General features: G+C 44.9%; 1 protein-coding gene and 1 long non-coding RNA gene across 2 annotated transcripts in view; one reads left to right on the top strand and one right to left on the bottom strand.

Annotated features, from left to right (window-relative positions):
* The window catches only part of LOC142046402 (uncharacterized), a 43,219-nt gene extending 36,706 nt beyond the window's left edge, over positions 1–6,513 (bottom strand). Inside the window, exon 1 of the long non-coding RNA XR_012655381.1 lies at positions 6,441–6,513. This is a non-coding gene — a long non-coding RNA (uncharacterized LOC142046402). The remainder of the gene's footprint in view (positions 1–6,440) is intronic.
* On the top strand, positions 6,468–13,444 carry KLF10 (KLF transcription factor 10). The gene is made up of 4 exons (XM_032771315.2): positions 6,468–6,782; positions 9,796–10,035; positions 10,153–11,059; positions 11,950–13,444. Exons 1-4 carry the CDS (start codon positions 6,636–6,638, stop codon positions 12,207–12,209), a joined length of 1,554 nt encoding a protein of 517 aa, XP_032627206.1. The 5' UTR covers positions 6,468–6,635; the 3' UTR covers positions 12,210–13,444.
* The last annotated feature ends 480 nt before the right edge of the window (positions 13,445–13,924 follow it).

Here is a 13,924-nt window from a genome sequence, read left to right as displayed (position 1 = left end):
TCATTTGAAATCTAGCCCAAAGGATCCAAGAAGAATTGTAACAGGAGTCTGATAGGGTGATATTCTATTCTGTATTGATGTTCAAGCAGCATGCACAGTGTTTTGGATGCTGTCCCTTGAACAAGAGATGGAATGGCATGCTGGACTCTGAAGGTGCCATGGCAGCTGGAAATAGACAACAGGGAGGGGTAAGTGAGAATGATAATAGCCAAGGGTCAGGTTGGGCATGACCCCTCAGAGGAGCTGTTGAGATTATCAGTTGGGAAAGTTTTATCTGGAAATTAGAGTGCAACTAGTAGGTTAGGTGGCGCAAGTGAGAACAGCAGGTGAGAAGTTGTCAGCTGGGAATTTCAGTTGCAAGGGGTAGGTTTAAAATGGCAGTTGGAAGGTACAGGATGGGAAACACCACTGAAGAGAGCAGCTGGAAATGACTGTTGGCAAGGGACAGGTTGGGAGAATTTAACTGAAAAAGGCAGAGGGTTGAGAACGACAGTTGTTACAGGGCAGGTTGGAAGGGAGTGTGTTGGGAATGACAGTTGGGAGGGGGCTGTGTGGGACACAGCACACGGGGAGAAGGCAGTTTGGAAATGATGGATGGGAAGGAGCATCTGAGAACATTTAGGAGAGGGCAAATTAAGAAGGGTCAGATGAAAATGGCACTTGGGAGGGGCCAGGTTAGGAGGGGTTAATTGGGGGTGGTAGTTAGAAAGTGGGGGGTGAATAATGGATATCTGAAGATGGTGTAGCAACAGCAGCAGGTCACCCTTTGAGCAGGCAACAAAAAAGGGGTGAGTCAGAAGGAAAGCATTAAGAGGAAGCCAAAATAAACGTGTGAGACTAATGAAGTGCAGTGAAGAAAGAAAAGGGGAAGGGAGCAAAAGAGGAAGAAAAAGCAGAAAAGGAAAAACTGACTTAGAAAGGCCATCTGAGAATGTGAATGAGCCCTTGTTAGGATTTAATATTTATACTACAGAAGTGCCCAGAGACTCCAACCAGATTTGGTGTCCCATCATGTTTGGTGCTGTATAAATACAAAGACACAGTCCTTGCCGCAAAGTGCATACAATTTAAGGGCCTGATCCAATGCCCATTGAAATCAATGGAAGTCTGTAAATCGACTTCAGTGAGCACTGAATCAATCCTCAATATAGATAAACTAAAGAAATATTCTGTTTTTGACCTATGTATGAAAACAACGATGTAATTTCTCTGAGTGGTTCCCCCCCCCCCCCCCCGACTAGGAGAGTACTGTAGATCACTAGCTTTCACTGATGACTGAGGGTCTGTTTACACTGCTGCCAGGTAGACATATTCACACTAGCTCTGCTTAAACTAGCAGCTCGGGATCTCAAGCCAAGGGGGTCAGGTGGATTTGAGAGCATGAGCTGCTGCCAGCCGCAATGTCCATGCTGCCGTTGTTAGTGTGCTAGCTTGACCCTGCTAGCTCCCAGCTGCCGTATAGACATACCAGCAACTTCCATATTTTTCTTGTCTGCCATTCCCCTCTTGTAAGGAGTGAAAGGAAACATCTCCTAGGGGTATTTCTGTAAGCTTCCTCCGCAGCAGGGTTTTACAAATGAACCTAGTATACAGGGGTGAGGCTGCCCAAATTACCCTCCCAAAAAAACAAAAACTTTCTGTAATTGCAGTGGGCCTCAGAGGGTAAGTCAACAAAAAGTGGGGGGGGGGGTGAAAGTGTTTCATACAATGTACTCATTTCATTTACAGACAATTGTTATTTGTTATAATTATTCTGGATTAATCCCTAGCATACTAGTAAATGAAATATTTCACAGATTTTAAGGCCAGAAGGAACTATAACAATCATCTAGTCTGACCTCCTGCACAAGAGAGGCAATAAAATTTCACTGAGTGACTCCTGCCTCAATCTCATAACAGTTATTTATGTAACTGGGATTGGGGGCTTGGGGCAGCAGCTAGGGGAATCTGTGCTTATGAGGATGCCGAAGGGATTTTTTTGAGTCTTTTGATGAAGTATAGTACATTAAGGGCTTGATCTGTTCCCAATGAAGACTCCCACTGAATTCAGCGGGAGAAAGACTGAGAGCCCTATGAGTAATAGTTAATACAATTTCTCCTGCTGAAGCATAACTGGAGTTGTGGGAACCAGAGGGATTAGTCTATAAACAACTGTTTGCTGCTGTTAGGGAATGAGGCTCAGTGTATACTAAATCTCTTTCAAGAACTCTATAGAAGGGCTTTTCAGCCAATTGGGCTCCTTACAATTAGATAAGAGGTCTTAAAGAACCAGCCAAAGAGTAGCAGATCCTCAATATTGCTACAAGCCAAATAACGTAACCAAAAGGCAAAATACTTAGGCTTTCCCATTTCAGAGATAATGAGTCTCTCAGATACCATGGTGATGAAAACAGTATAAATAACCTGAATAGAATAGAATAGAATAGAATAGAATAGAACAGAACAGAGGAAAGACAGGAGGACATCAGTGGTGCCTGGCATGGAGTGGCCCAGTAGGAAGGAGTGCCCAAAAGGAAATGAGTATGAGTAGTTGTATTGAGAGGAACCCCCATGCACAGAATTTCAGTGGCAACTGCAGAATCAAGGTAACACCCCAGAATGTGTCTTCTCGGCTTAAAAAAAAATAAATAATTTAAGAATTTTTTTAAATTATTCTTGTCCAGTGAATTTGTGCTTTCAGCTTTCACTTTGTATGCTCACTCTACCTTCAGACTGAAATATCCCAGAGTGTTTTGTGCACTGTTATTATGGCACTTCACACCTTCAGATAGGCAAAGTTTTATGTGATGTTTCCAAGCAAACAGCAGAATACAACCAACTTGCTGTCAGCTCCCATCTGCAGGTGGTGATCTGCTACTGGAGGAGCAGAACAGGAGTGAGGGGAGTGGCGCAATGCAGGAGAAATGAGATGGTGCACTGAACCACCAAAGTAAAAGCCTCGTAGGAGGCCATACTTTTTCAGATGCTGCCAAACTCAACTACCTTCTCGTCCTCAGAACTTGAGCTCTTCTTTTGTGACCTGCACTCCATACACTTTTTGCTGTGATAATGAGAAACTATAATTAAAAAAAAAGGCAGCAAGAAAAGAGAGCACCAGAGCCTGAGGGCTTCAGGCTGGTGGGGGCATTTCCATTAAAGAGCTGGAGGTAAACTAGAACAGACAGAGGAAGACCCTGCCACATGCCACAGAGAGAACGGGAACTCTATCTGAAACACCAGTTAGTTATTGCTTATCCTGATGACAACATATCACTCTGAAATGGCATAGCTGAATGCAGCAGCCCCTGTCAATCAATGACAGAAAGCACTGTATTAAGTGCTGAGTTCAGATTTGACAACACTCATTCCAAGTGGTGCTATGTCCAGCTATACTGCTTCAGTGCAGCACAATGTGCACAGGAGGATAGGACACACAGAGAGGAAAGACACAGACAGCCAAGGAGGAAAAGATACATTCATTTGTCAACAGTAACCTCTCTAGAAGACATTAGGACTCAGGAGTGACTGTGAAAGGAGTCCATGTCGGCTGGAAGGATGGTTGTTGAAACCTGATCCATAATACTCCAACATGGGAAGAAAGGTAATCATTAAATAATTTATTCTTTTTTTGGTGGGAAACATAAATCATGTGTTTTAAGCTCTGTTCTCAGATACACTGGTGTAAATCTGGATGGATTACTCCATCAGCTCCGTACAGTGACTCCACATTTACTCTAATGTAAATGAATGCTGAATTTGGCACTGTTCTGTGTGCATTTCCTAGAGCCCAAATGATTAACCAGTGTGTTGCTGTATAAAGAAAGTAAGCACAAAAGACTTGATTCTCCTGTCACAATAGTTTTACACTGACATCATTTGATATATTTTATGTTACTTCTGATTTACAATCGTGCAACTAAGTGGAGAATCAGGCCCTTAGAATTAAAACAACACTGAATAATTAGAATGCATTTATATCATTATATATATTATGGGGGCACCCTCTGGATTCTAAATACATATCTATCTAAAAATGAACTGCATTCTTCATCCTCCCAAAGACAACAAAAGAAGTAGCTTGTGTTAGAGCTTTTAGGATGCATCCTGCCTGTTGTGTGTGAAAGTTAAAGATCCCACAGCACTTTTCATAAGAAGGAGATTCTGCTCCAGTGTTCTCAGTCAAAATTCCCACACCCCTTGTTGCTATGCAATGTGTCAGTTGACTGCTAGCCTCCACCCAAGACAGGCTTGCATTTCATTGGTATTAGATGCATATAATTAACCAAGTATTTTGGAACGAAATGAAAATGAAAGAAATTAGAGAGATGTAAAGTATTATAATGTCTGAAATAAAGTTTAACATCCAAGGATTGAAAAACAGTACCAATCTTTTATGAAATGCAGAAAAAACGTTTGTTATTTAGCATCTAAATTGCCACTGATCCCAATCCAACTTCCGGTTAATTTAATGGAAGTTAAGTCAGACCCATATTTATTTTCTACAGCATCACTATCAAAGATGCTATAGAACACTAATTTTAAAACAGTACTGACTTCAGCTCTTTTAATAACACAAAGAAAGGAATAAAGTTTGACGTATGTAAAATTTAAAGGATAGATGTTTTCACTCTTCAAGTTTCTAGCCAGCTCCACAGGGAAACAGAGTGTAAAAAAATTTAACTACTAAGCCCTCCCCCCTAACAGTTACAGCACGAGTTCTCAAACTGGGGGTCGGGACCCCTCAAGGGACCTCAAGGGGTCACGAGGTTATTATATGGGGGGTCGCGAGCTGTCAGCCTCCACCCCAAACCTCACTTTGCAGCTAGCATTTATAATGGTGTTAAATATATAAAAAGTGTTTTTAATGTATAAGGGGAGGTGTTACACTCAGAGGCTTGCTGTGTAAAATGAGTCACCAATACAAAAGTTTGAGAATCAGTAAGTTACAGTAAAGCAGTGTAATCACCGAGACATATAGGGACCAATACACAGTCCATTTATCAAACACAGCCAACTGACTGCAACAGTATGACCCTCAGTCATCTATAGCTTTGATTCAGAATTATAGTCAGTGGGGACAACAGGTCCTAGCCTGAGAGATACTCCTACTTGATCCAAGCAAGAGTCATTTTCTCAGATCAAGGCAGAGCAGCACATGCTGTGGTTAAGGCGTTAGACAGGGACTAGATCTAGTTTCAGTTCCCAGTTCTGCCACAGATCTCCTGTACCATCTTGGCAAAGTCACTTAATCTCTTTTGTGCCCATCTGTAAAAGACTAATAATAATACTTTCCTAAATAACTAGTGTTATGAAGATACATTAATATATGCAAAACACTCAGATACCACAATTTTGGTAACAATATAAGAACCTGTAAAATAGACACTAACAGCCACATAAACTGCACCACTCTGATTAAGATGAGGCTGGCCTTACAGTTTACGTCCCAACTTCCCAGTAGGAGAAATCAAGCCATGAGTTGCCTTTTCTCAAGGCCTCCTCCCAACAAGCATGTGTGTAAAACATTGAGTTATCTTCCCCATTGAGTCTCAATAATAGTAAGGGAGCTAGGACCAGTAGAGCTTCCCTTGGATGGGGGTTCATTAAGGGCCCAGCCACTAGGAAGACAGCTGAATGAACCTAGTTACACCAAGGCTATCCTCTGACACAGTTAGTATAGAGTGTTCCATTTGCAAGCTAAAGCCTAGGATAGGGCTGAGGTTTTAGCTGGGTTCTACAGATGATTAAGGTCATTCACATTCTACACTACAAACTGCAAACTCATTGTCACTGGGACTCAAACCTTGGCTGGATTTAGAGCGGTGACATACACACGTAGGAGCCTGAGCAGCTGTTTCCTTTGACTGCACTGAAGGCCCCCTAGGAGCAATGAATAATGGAACTTGGAGCCTCCATGGATCACACTGACCAGCCCACTCAGATGATAAGAGTATCAGATGGTTCTGTTAAGGCTGGGAATGAGATCCCTTTCAGGCTCTGCCACACTTACCACAGGGTCACAAATCTTTCCGTGCCTCAGATCCCTCTCTGTAACATTAAGATAATACTTGCATACCTCACAGGGGTATTGCAGTGAAAAGTTGGTTAATATTTGCTCACAGGGAGGCCACAACTAAAATAATAAATAGTAGCTATTACTGGTGGCTGTAAACTGCTCCATTTGATGTCACTCAAGTATAGCCATTGGGACTCCTCCCTCCAAAAAACACTGGACAAAGCCTGAGACCTCGAGGGAGGTGCAAGGACAAGCCCCGGCTAGTCGATGAGACTGGAGATGCGGGGACATGATCTATGCCCTCCCCTCCCCCAGCGGTATGATCTCATTTGACAGGAAGTATCTTGCTATCCCCTCCCCCGCTCGGGCGCGCCTCTCCCACATGGATCCGGAAAGGGAGACAGAGAGGAGACGTGACACTGACTCAGCCCGCATCGGGACTTACCCAAGGGCTGCGCCGGGAACACGCTGCCCGAGCCAGTGCACACGCAGAGCTGACACGCTCTCCATGCCGCTGGGCAGCCGCTGATCACGCGTGCCCCCCCTCGCCATTGGCCGCCGCCTCACACACCTTTGCAGCGGATTGGCTGCCGCCAGCTCCGGTCTCCCCCTATGCCGAGCTGGTGGAACCGCCAGCTGAATGGGCAGATGCGAACAAAAAGAGGAAAATCAAGGCAGCGGCGAGAGCGCGCCTGGGGTGAAGGCTCTTGTCAACAGCTGCAGCAGGAGCAGAGCAACTCCCAGCAGGGCCATGCCGAATTTCGCAGCTTCCCTCTATCAGCCAGCTGTAAGTGCGGCTCTTCCAGCTTCCTAGTCCTGGGGGGTTGGTGCCCAGCAAGCCCTCCTCGCATCAGCTGCACCTGGGGAGAGGTGGGGCTCAGCCCGGGGTGGATGGAGGAGGAGAGATGTTATCTGGGGTACGATGCCACCTTTCTGGGGAGGGAGCCCCGAGAACAAGGGATTCCCTTGGGGAGCTGCGGGGAGGAGTTGCTGGGAATCCTGTGGTGGCAAAGGAGGAATCGGGGTCTTGGGGGAAGGTTGTTGGGGAGCCTGCGCTGCAGAGAGGGGCGCAGCAGGCGCGGGTGGGAGCAGGGGTAGGTTATTGGGGAGCCTGATCCGCAGGGATGGAGGCAGTCGGGGTGGAGGGTAGGTTATTGGGGAGCCTGATCTGCAGAGAGGGGCAGTGGGGGGCTGGGGTAGGTTATTGGGGAGCCTGACCTGCAGAGAGGCAGTGGGGGGCTGGGGTAGGTTTTGGGGAAGTCTGATTTGCAGAGAGGGAGACAGTCTGGGAGGGGGGCTGGGATAGGATATTGGGGAGTCTGACCTGCAGAGAGGGGGAGGGACTGGGGGAATGTTATTGGGGAATCTGTGGTGAGCTGCAAAGAGGGAGGCAGTCGGGGTGTGGGGGGGAACCTTTGGTGATCTGCGGAGAGCGGATGGCATAGACGGAGGCAGTCGGGGGAGGTTACTGGGGAGCGGGATGTCAGAGGGCGTCAGTCTGCGGGCGCTGGCGGGGAGAGGTTGTTGGGGGGCCCGTGGTGAGGAGAGGGGGCACGTGGTGTGTACCGGCGGTATGGGCGCACGCCGCTAGAATGAGAGTAGGTGGGGGGAAGTCCTGTCTGGAGGGCCGGGAGGTGGGTCCGCGGGTGATGGAGCGGTGGGTAGGGAGGGTTTGGTAGGGGGCGGACCGCAGTGGGGTTACGGTAAAGGACTGAGGGGGGCTGTGAGGGAAAGGGGCGGGTAAGTGGGGGCTGGCCGCGGGCGATGCTGGGGGATTCCCTGGGCGGGTGAGGAAGGCAGTGGGCGAGGCTCAGGGAGGGTTGAGGCTGGGACGAGCCGGAGGGCGAGGCTGCGGGGGCTGGAGGTCAGCCGGGGGGTGGGTGAGACGAGTCTGGCTGAAGGCGGCGGGAGAGGCTAGCCGGGCGGGCGGGGGGGCGAAGGAGTCCGTAGCCAGTCCTGCCATGCAAGTCCCCGGGCAAGGCTTGTGCGTGTTGGGTGAATGGTTCTTGTGCAGCCCGGGGGCAGGGAGCGCCCTGTCTCCGTTCCCTTCACAGCCGCAGCCGTGCCCCCTCCGAGGGCTCGCTTTGGTAACCCAGCTGCGGCGCGGGAAAGCGTCGGGTGTGGTGGTGCTGAACCTCTCGGCCCCAGCGCTTCGAGAGGAGGGGCTGTTTCCGCCGTGTTCTCCTGGGAGCCGCGGGGGTGGATTGAGGCCGCCCCCGCCTGTGTGGCTCTGGCCCGGCGGGAGCTGCGAGGAAGCATATGGCTGGCTGTCAGCCTTGCCCAGCGCTGCAGCAGGCGGGCTCCCTTCCTGCCTGCCTGGCAGCGGGCCCTGGCTCAGCCCCCGCCTGCTGGGGCGGGAGACTGCGCGCAGCACAAGTAGGGGAAAGGTCCCCGAGCAGCTGTCCCCAGTTAACCACGTTTCGCGACTGCCTGGGACCAGCCGGTGATCACGCTTTGTTCACATGCCTCCGCCCCAACCTCGCCTTGGCCCCGTGTCAGCCATTCGGCTGCCGAGGTGCCTGACCTTAGCGACCAATGAGCGAGAGGCGGGGGCGGTACTGCGTGGTTTGAGTGCACCGACGGAGAGAGTGACTCAGAGAGGTTCACTGAGGTGAACGTGGCTCAAACACAGCAACTGTCTGCGAGTGAGGATCTCCCTGAGCCTCTGCTGCCTCCCTTGTGAGCCAGAGGCAGTTTTTTTCCTGCGTTGCTTTTGCTAGCTGATCATGTCTCCGTTAGTATAGGCCAGTTCCTTATAGAATCCAATGATGACAATCTTTCCCTAGCTCTCTCAAGGCCCATCTTCTGAGTATTGCGTGTTCCATATTTTCTTGTACTTATACAATTCAAAAATCTGCAAAACCTAGGTCTTTAAAAAGCATCTATAAAACTTTACTTGTCCTGCCCCTAAGTATAAACCAGAGGCTGGTTAAAAGCTTGATCAAAGAGCTCCATCTTAATGCATGCTGAAGCTCCACTAGTTTGGGCCCTGGCAAGAGCACTTTAGGCACAGCTTTCTGAGGTGTAAATTGTCCACTGAGGACACCCACCAACCAGCTCAGGCACACAGACATCTGTTTGTGCATCAGCACTCTAAAATCAATGGCTTCAGCAATGGTGGCTGCTATTTGATCGTATAGAGTCCAAAACATTCCCCACCCATGCTCCAGTTACACAAAATAGTGGTTACTAAGTTTTTTTTAATGCTCAAATGATATGAGTGTATGTGTGTATGTATATATACACACACTCATACTCACACAGCATAAAATAACAAAACACTTTCCATATTATCTGACAAACTATCAGATCACAGTTCAAGTCAGTCAAATTTTGTGCCTCAGCCTCAGTATTGTCCCTTTTCAGTTTATTAAAAAAAATTAAGATCATACCCTAACTAAAATCCTTTTAGGGTGGAATAAAGGAACAGCAAGTACAAAATAACTGAAAGAAAGCATGTTCCTTAAACTTTGCTTTGAGTCATTCAAAACTTGCAGTAAGGGACTAACTTACTGTTGCTTTTCAAAAACTGTTTTGTATTTGTTCCAAATAATTTCACTAGACAACTGTGCAGACACAATATTCATCAGATAGTCTGATTCCCTATTTCATATTAATCTTTTAATGAAGGTTATATAATAGGAGTAGAAAGAGGAATGTAGAGTGTCTTTAAAAATATTGACTCTGCTCTGTGAAGTATGATATAATTTACAAGTTGCATTTAATTTTTGTGATTTTTCTTTAAATAAGGAACTGTTAATTAGTTAATTTAACATTAAACTGAAAAATTTTCCTTTTAGGAGGAAGGAATAGAGATGATTACCGAAAAGCAAAACAATAATAGACATTCCTGGAACAATACCGCTGAAAAGAGTGATTTTGAAGCCGTAGAAGCCCTTATGTCTATGAGCTGCAACTGGAAATCAGACTTCAAAAAATATGCCGAACTGAGACCTATAACACCAGCATCTGATATGTCAGAAGAAACTGATGATAACCTACTACCTGGTGCAGCTGACTTTCATGCAATACCAGCATTTGTAAGCTTTATTCTATTATTGTATATGCCTTATTAAAGTTTTTTAGATCACATTAACTATGAGAAATAATCGTGCTGAACAGATGTCTCATTACTTGCATCTTTTTTCCTGTTTTAGTGCTTGACTCCACCCTACAGCCCTTCTGATTTTGAGATGTCTCAAGTAATTCATCTGCCAGCAGCAGCGCCATCTGCTGTACAATGCAGATTATTCTCTGATATTTCAAAGCCTGTTCCTTCAGCAACTTTTAAAGAGACTGAAAAGTCTCCAGCATCAAGACCAATGAAAGCTCAAGCAACAAGTGTTATTCGCCATACGGCTGATGCTCAGCTTTGTAATCACAGGACATGTCCAGTGAGAGCAGCTAGTGTATTGAAGTATCAGGACAATCTTTCAGGGGAAACAACTATACAGAATAATGGAACTGCAAAACAAAATCTACCTTGTGCAATTGTGTCATCAGACAGAGCACCTTACAAAAGTGACAAACTGCCAGTTTTTGAAGAAAAAACAAATACAGCACTAGCTGCCAGTCCATTGTCCCTGATCCAGACTTCAACCAGTAGACCTCAGCCTGTTCCTGGATCAGTACAACAGTCATCGATGATAGTATCTTCACCTGCTGTGAAAGCGAATCGTGTTTCACCTGTGCCAGTAATTTGCCAGATGGTTCCTCTGTCTACTAACAACTCTGTTGTGACAGCAATAGTGCCCAACACTCCTTCTAGCCAACAATCAACCCTTTGCCAGCCTATGGTGTTCATGGGAACTCAAGTTCCTAAAGGTGCCGTTATGTTTGTTGTGCCCCAGCCGGTTGTGCAGAACACAAAGGCTCCAATCATTAGTCCAAATGGCACTAGACTCTCTCCTATTGCTCCTGCTCCAGGTTTTACACCTTCTGCAGCAAAAATCACTCCACCAATTGACTCATCAAGAATAAGAAGCCACATTTGCAACTATCCAGGATGTGGAAAGACTTATTTCAAGAGCTCTCATTTGAAGGCCCATGTGAGAACACACACGGGTAAGTCATTAATCAGTGGATAGCAGGAATTTCAAAGAAAGCTTTTCATGTATATTTATGCTAATATTTATCAACGTTCTAGTGAGTTGTGATTTTGTTTGTGTTTGCTGCTTTCCAGAAGTGAAAGGCTAGTGCACTAATCCTTTGTACAGCTGGCTTCCTGATAATGGTGACCCTCCTGGTTACCTGACTCAAAGCTATCTTAACATTTTACAAAAGATTTTTTTTTTTTTGGTCTTGACTGAACATAATCTAGCATTGTGGGGCAGTCCCAGAGTGCTATTGCTTGCTTTTGCTGGTAGGTGTTAATACATGGCATGATCTTTTGGTAGGATGCCTCAAAAAGAAGAGGTGACTAACACTCTCACCTTCAACATTAACACCCCAGAGAGTCATTCCTTCTGGTGTCTTAAAAAAACCTGTAGTGAATCTAATCACAGTAGCAAAGGATGCGGGGCTATATATGTTTACACAACTCTACTAGCGCTTTTCATCTTGTCATGTAACATCTCTCCTGTTTTTAGTACAGACAGCATTTTCAGCAATGGGTGCTGGTCATGCAAAGCTGTCATGGTTTTATAATGTATACAAATAAAGATAAGGTTGGAAATAAAACTGTTTTGAAACATAAAGCACAAAAGCTGAACTCTGCTTTCCAGTGACGAAAGGCTAGTGCAGTGACCCTTTGTACAGCTGGCTACCTGATGATGCTGATTCTGAGAGTTAGCTCAGTCAAAACCATCTTAATATTCTATGTCTCTGGGTTTGTTGGTTTGTTTATTTGTGTCTTGATTGGCACAGTAGAAATTGATTCTAAAAAAGTCAAACAAATATTACCAATCAAAAGCAAAATTGTTGCTAAATAAATGCTTGTCTCTATTTTGTTTTAGGAGAAAAGCCTTTTAGCTGTAGTTGGAAAGGCTGTGACAGGAGATTTGCACGATCTGACGAACTGTCTCGGCATCGCAGAACGCATACTGGTGAGAAGAAGTTTGCTTGCCCAATGTGTGATCGGCGGTTCATGAGGAGTGACCATTTAACAAAACATGCACGGCGGCATTTGTCAGCTAAGAAGCTACCAAACTGGCAAATGGAAGTGAGCAAGCTAAATGACATTGTTGTGCCACCTGCATCTACACCTGCGCAGTGAAAGAACTCCTGAAAAGTTACTGGAACTAACTGTTGTCACTATGGTATACCACCAGTGATGTATAAAAGCTCCTACTCCAGGTCTGTAGTTCTTCAGTGCCAGCTGTTGATGGCACTACAGCAGAGAGGCAAAGGCAGTCAGTGCTTGGTCACAGGAAATGCTACTGAGAGAACCAGCAGCTAACAATGGAATGTCAGGTTCTTTTCAACTTGATGAAAAGAGAAAGAGGTTGAAGGTTTGAGAGCAGAGCAGCACAGGTAGCAAAGGGTTTTGAATTTATGCAGATTACTTGTGTGTATTATAGAGTGGTCAGATATAAGTCATGCAGAGCTGTTGGCTGATGTTAATGCTTGAAACCAACTGAAATTACAGCTTTCAAAGATGTAATGAGTTTTCAGTGGAGCACAGACTAGAGAGAAATATCAATGTATGGTACAGACTTGTAGGTCAGAAATGCATCTGTACAAGAGACAGGCATTGAGGTTCAGCACCTCTTGTTACAGTATTTAATGTATCAAGTATATCAGTCATGCCAGTTTTACATTACTGTCCAAATATGGAATAGATTGAGTGCTGCCATGTGGCTAGAGAGAGCCAAAAGTACCTAAATCCCCATAAATTTTTTATAATATAGAACGCTAATACTATTTTTGCTATTCCTCTTGAAAGCTCATGATTATTGCAATTGGTTATATATAGGCATCCTATGATGGCTTCTGCTTTCCAGTTCCTTATGTTTTCCTTTGTACCTTTCAAAATTCCATACCACTGCATTTTTCGTAAACACTGAGACAGTGTTGTTGTTTTTTTTAATGTAACTATAAGAATAATAAATTACGTGGGTTTACTAAGAAGGCAAGAATGAGTATGTTATGCTAAGCTACTTGGAGGTGATTTTTGAAGATGATTTCTATTAGAGATAAATGGTCTTTATGTAATAAGGATATAATCTATACTGTATAAAATTAGAACATTAGGAATTATTTGTAAAGTAAACATAAAGCAGTAAAGACACCAGCCTTGAATTAATACTGTAGATTTTGTGACAAATAATGCATCAACTTTCACTAACCATATTTCTGTTGTATCTTACTATGTTGAATACACAAATATAGACAACTAAACAGTTGGATAATAGTGTGTTAGATAATCTTTTATGACTACTTTAAAATTTTGCACAATACGTATGTCATACTTTATACCTTGTTTACAATAAAGAACAATTGTAATACAGACCTACGTGTGATGCATGTTGATTGGGTTATTTGCTTACAAAGCACAGCCAGTACAACAATGCCCACCAGCATTAGTCTGGATTAGTGATAGGTTAGGTGTTGCTGTCTTATTTATAAACCTTGTAAAACGTACAGTTAAGCATACACTACTTCAAGAAGCCTTCTTTTGTGCCCTCTTATTCTGAAATAAGAGTGTCCTGGAAAAAGTGTCCATGTAGGCAGAGCCGGCTTTATTAAGTGTGGGGCCCTGTCATAAACAGTTGGTTGAGGGTTAATGTTTCTTTTACCTGTACAGAGTTAAGAAGCTCAGTGAACCTGGCTGACACCTGACCAGAGGACCAATGGGGGGACAAGATACTTTCAAATCCTGGTGGAGGGAAATCTTTGTTTGTGGTGTTTGTTTTGTTGCGTCTTCTCTTGGGGCTAACGCGGGGCCAGAGTACACCCGCGTTTTCTCGCAGTCCTTTCTGAATCACAGTC

The sequence above is a fragment of the Chelonoidis abingdonii genome, chromosome 2 (assembly GCF_003597395.2).
Source record: "Chelonoidis abingdonii isolate Lonesome George chromosome 2, CheloAbing_2.0, whole genome shotgun sequence".
In the NCBI taxonomy this organism is placed as follows: Eukaryota; Metazoa; Chordata; order Testudines; family Testudinidae; genus Chelonoidis; species Chelonoidis abingdonii.
This window is presented reverse-complemented; position numbering and strand designations above follow the sequence as displayed.